The 3,243-nt window shown below is 40.9% G+C and overlaps 1 protein-coding gene across 1 annotated transcript; it reads left to right on the top strand.

Moving 5' to 3' along the window:
- Positions 1 to 1,046: 1,046 nt before the first annotated feature.
- On the top strand, positions 1,047 to 2,333 carry LOC141631340 (uncharacterized). The gene has a single exon (XM_074444024.1). It carries the CDS (start codon positions 1,047 to 1,049, stop codon positions 2,331 to 2,333), a length of 1,287 nt encoding a protein of 428 aa, XP_074300125.1.
- The last annotated feature ends 910 nt before the right edge of the window (positions 2,334 to 3,243 follow it).

Raw genomic sequence — 3,243 nt, 5'->3', positions numbered from 1 at the left:
ACTCCTTCGATTGCTGTCCCTACCCCTGTGGTTGTGCCTCCAGGGAAACCGACATGGGTTGAGCGGATTTCAAAAGCACCTGTACGAATGGAACTTCACTATGTTACTGACTCAGTGGATAATGGTGGGGTTGTCATTGATGAAGCCGATATTGAAGATGAACTGGCGTATTGGTCAAACACCCTTGTGGGCCAGTTTCTAGGGGGTAAGCCGTCGCTTGTCCAGGTTCGGGAATTTGTTAGCAAGTCCTAGAACCATGTGACAAAGCCGGAAGTTCTATATTACAAGAAGGGATGGTTCTACTTCCAATTTCACTCTGAGAAAGATTTATGTACTATCCTTAGGGGGAGTACTTGGAGTTTAGGTAGTCACTCTTTGGTCATGAAGAGATGGACTCCTCAAATCTCTAAGGAATTGGATTCTGTTTCAAGGGTGCCAGTTTGGGTTACATTACCAGATTTAGATCCTATTTTCTGGTCTGAAAAGGCTTTAAGTAAGATTGCTAGGAAGATAGGTACTCCCATGTATGCTGATCCCGTTACTACCAACAAGGAGAGATTATCATTTGCTAGGCTTATGATTGAAGTGGATGTCTCACAAAAGCTGCCTGAGGATATTCTTTTGTATACTCCTTACGGTCAGGTTCTTCAGAGGGTGGTGTTTGAATGGCTGCCATACTATTGCACACACTGTAGGAAGCTAGGACATGATGTGAAGCATTGTAGGTTTCTAAAGAAGCCAGCAAAGGAACCAGTTGTTGTTGACCCTATTGCTACTCCTACAGCTCCTGCTGCTGAGGTGCGCGCCTATGTCACTAAAGCATCTGCTACAGAGGTGCAGGCCCCTGCCACTGCTGCTATTCCAGTGATAAGGAGAGAGAGGTCAAAAGAGGCAAGCACCCAGTTAGTCACTCCTACTGAGGGTGTTGTGATCTTGCAGAAATATATGGTAGTTCCAATTCTTAATGTTGTGGACAATAAGAGGGTTGAAGTTCATTTTGAAGAAGTGGAATATAGTGAAACTGAGGACCCACCCCCCATATATTCATGAAAATTGGTGTTTGGAATATTCGGGGGATGAATAAAGAGTTAAAGCAACATGAGATAGTGGACTTTTTTATTGCTAATAAATTGGATATTATGGGAATAAATGAAACTAGGGTTCGTTTTCCTAATTTCAGCTCTATTAGAAAGCGGGACTTTAAACATTTTAATATTTTGCACAATTATGACTATCATTCTAATGGCAGGCTTTGGGTTATTTGGAATAAAGCTTCTTTAGTGGTTACTGCTCTTGCTTCCGGAGTTCAATGGGTTCATTTACAAGTTGAGGCTCCTGGATGTGTCACTTACCAGGTCACCTTTGTTTATGGCCTTTATTCTTTGGAAGGGAGGGTTGATCTTTGGAATTTTATGAAGGGGGTGAAGCCTACTTGTCCATGGGTTTGCCTTGGGGATTTTAATTGTGTGAGGAATCTGGATGAGAGGATTAGTAATACTGCTGCTAATCTTCAGGCTTTAGTAGATTTTAATGATGCAATCACCATGGCTGGGTTAGAAGACATGGTCACTCATGGCTTTACCTTTACCTGGACCAATAAACAGGAGGATGAGGAAAGGAAATGGATGAAGCTTGATAGGGTCCTTATTAATACTGAATGGGCTGCTGTGTTCTCTCATTCCTATGCTGATTCTCTAGCTGCTGGGGTGTCTGATCACTCACCCTTAGTGGTTAGCATACCTTCCACTGATGTTCCCAGACCCAAGCAGCTTAGGTTCCTTAACTGCTGGGCCCAGGACCCTTCATTCCCTGACATTGTTAAGGGGGTTTGGCAGGAGAGAATTCAAGGGTGCAGCATGTATAAGCTTGTGCAGCATCTGAAAGTGGTTAAGCAGCGATTGAAGGTTCTCCATCACCAGGCTTATTCTAGTCTTACTGAGAGAGCTAAGAAGAAGAAGAGTGATCTTCAGGATTGTCAAGGCAAACTTCAGAGGGATCCCATGAATGCTGACTTGATGCTAGAGGAGAAAGATCTTTGCTTACAATATTGCAACTTAAAGAATGTTGAGCTTAGTGCCATTAAGGATATTGATCCTAATATTATCCTCAGTGGGCGCTGCTTAGGAGCTCAGTCAGAGAGTCTGCTCATCCAAGAGGTCTCTGAGGCTGAAATTCATGATGCTCTTTTTGCAATTAATGTTAACAAGAGCCCTGGCCCAGATGGCTTTTCATCTGGATTCTTCCGTCAGTCTTGGGATATTATAAAAGTTGAATTCACTAAGGCAATCTTGGATTTTTTTAGAACTGGAAAGCTCCTCAAGGAGATCAACTGAACCCTGATTACTCTAATTCCAAATGGGGAAAACCCAAGTTCTGTTTTGGATTATAGGCCAATATCCTGTTGCTCAACTATATACAAAACCATTAGTAAAATTCTTACTAATAGGCTCAAGAAAGTAATGCTTGATCTAGTGAGGCTTGAACAAGCTGCTTTTGTTCAAGAGAGATCAATAGTAGACAACACCATGCTGGCTCATGAATTGGTTTCTGGTTATGGTAGGCAGAATTCTTCCCCTAGGTGTGTTATCAAGGTGGATATACGTAAAGCTTTTGATTCGGTCCACTGGGATTTTGTTTTAGTAACCGTTTTTATTACATTTTCGTATTTTTTTTTTAAAAATCAAATTTGTTTCATGCCATTCAAAATCCTGCATATATCGGCAGTAGCATGTATCAGCACCAGCATAAATCACAGCTGGGTTCATCAGAACTCAATAGATTCAATTCAACCACAACAGCAGCATCATATATACTTACAATTTGATCACTTTACATGAACTAAGATTCCTACAACTGTGCATCCCCCTAGCTCTATCTACAAAGATCATTTCCTAACTTCAAAATTGTTTTTACTAAGCCTATAAGCTCTAAGTATCATGCATTTAGTCTTCATTGCAATGTTCTAAGACGTATTTGCCCAACATGTCCCTTACCTCGTCTATTTGGTGCCCTTTGTACTGAGGTACTTGTGGCGCGTTGATTACATACTGCGGAAAAACCAAAGACAAGACATTATTGTAACAACATACATCATTCAGCATAACAACATCATGGTATAGCAGCAAGCAACACAACATCAGCTCTAATTTAAAATAAAGTAATAAACACATTATTAAATTACTAACCTTTTCTGGAATAAGGTTATATCTTCGCATAATAATCTCCAACATGAACCGACAAACA

This window comes from Silene latifolia, chromosome Y (assembly GCF_048544455.1).
Source record: "Silene latifolia isolate original U9 population chromosome Y, ASM4854445v1, whole genome shotgun sequence".
NCBI classification, from domain to species: Eukaryota; Viridiplantae; Streptophyta; class Magnoliopsida; order Caryophyllales; family Caryophyllaceae; genus Silene; species Silene latifolia.
Note: the sequence above shows the minus strand (reverse complement) of the source record. Positions and strands in the feature narration are given on the sequence as shown.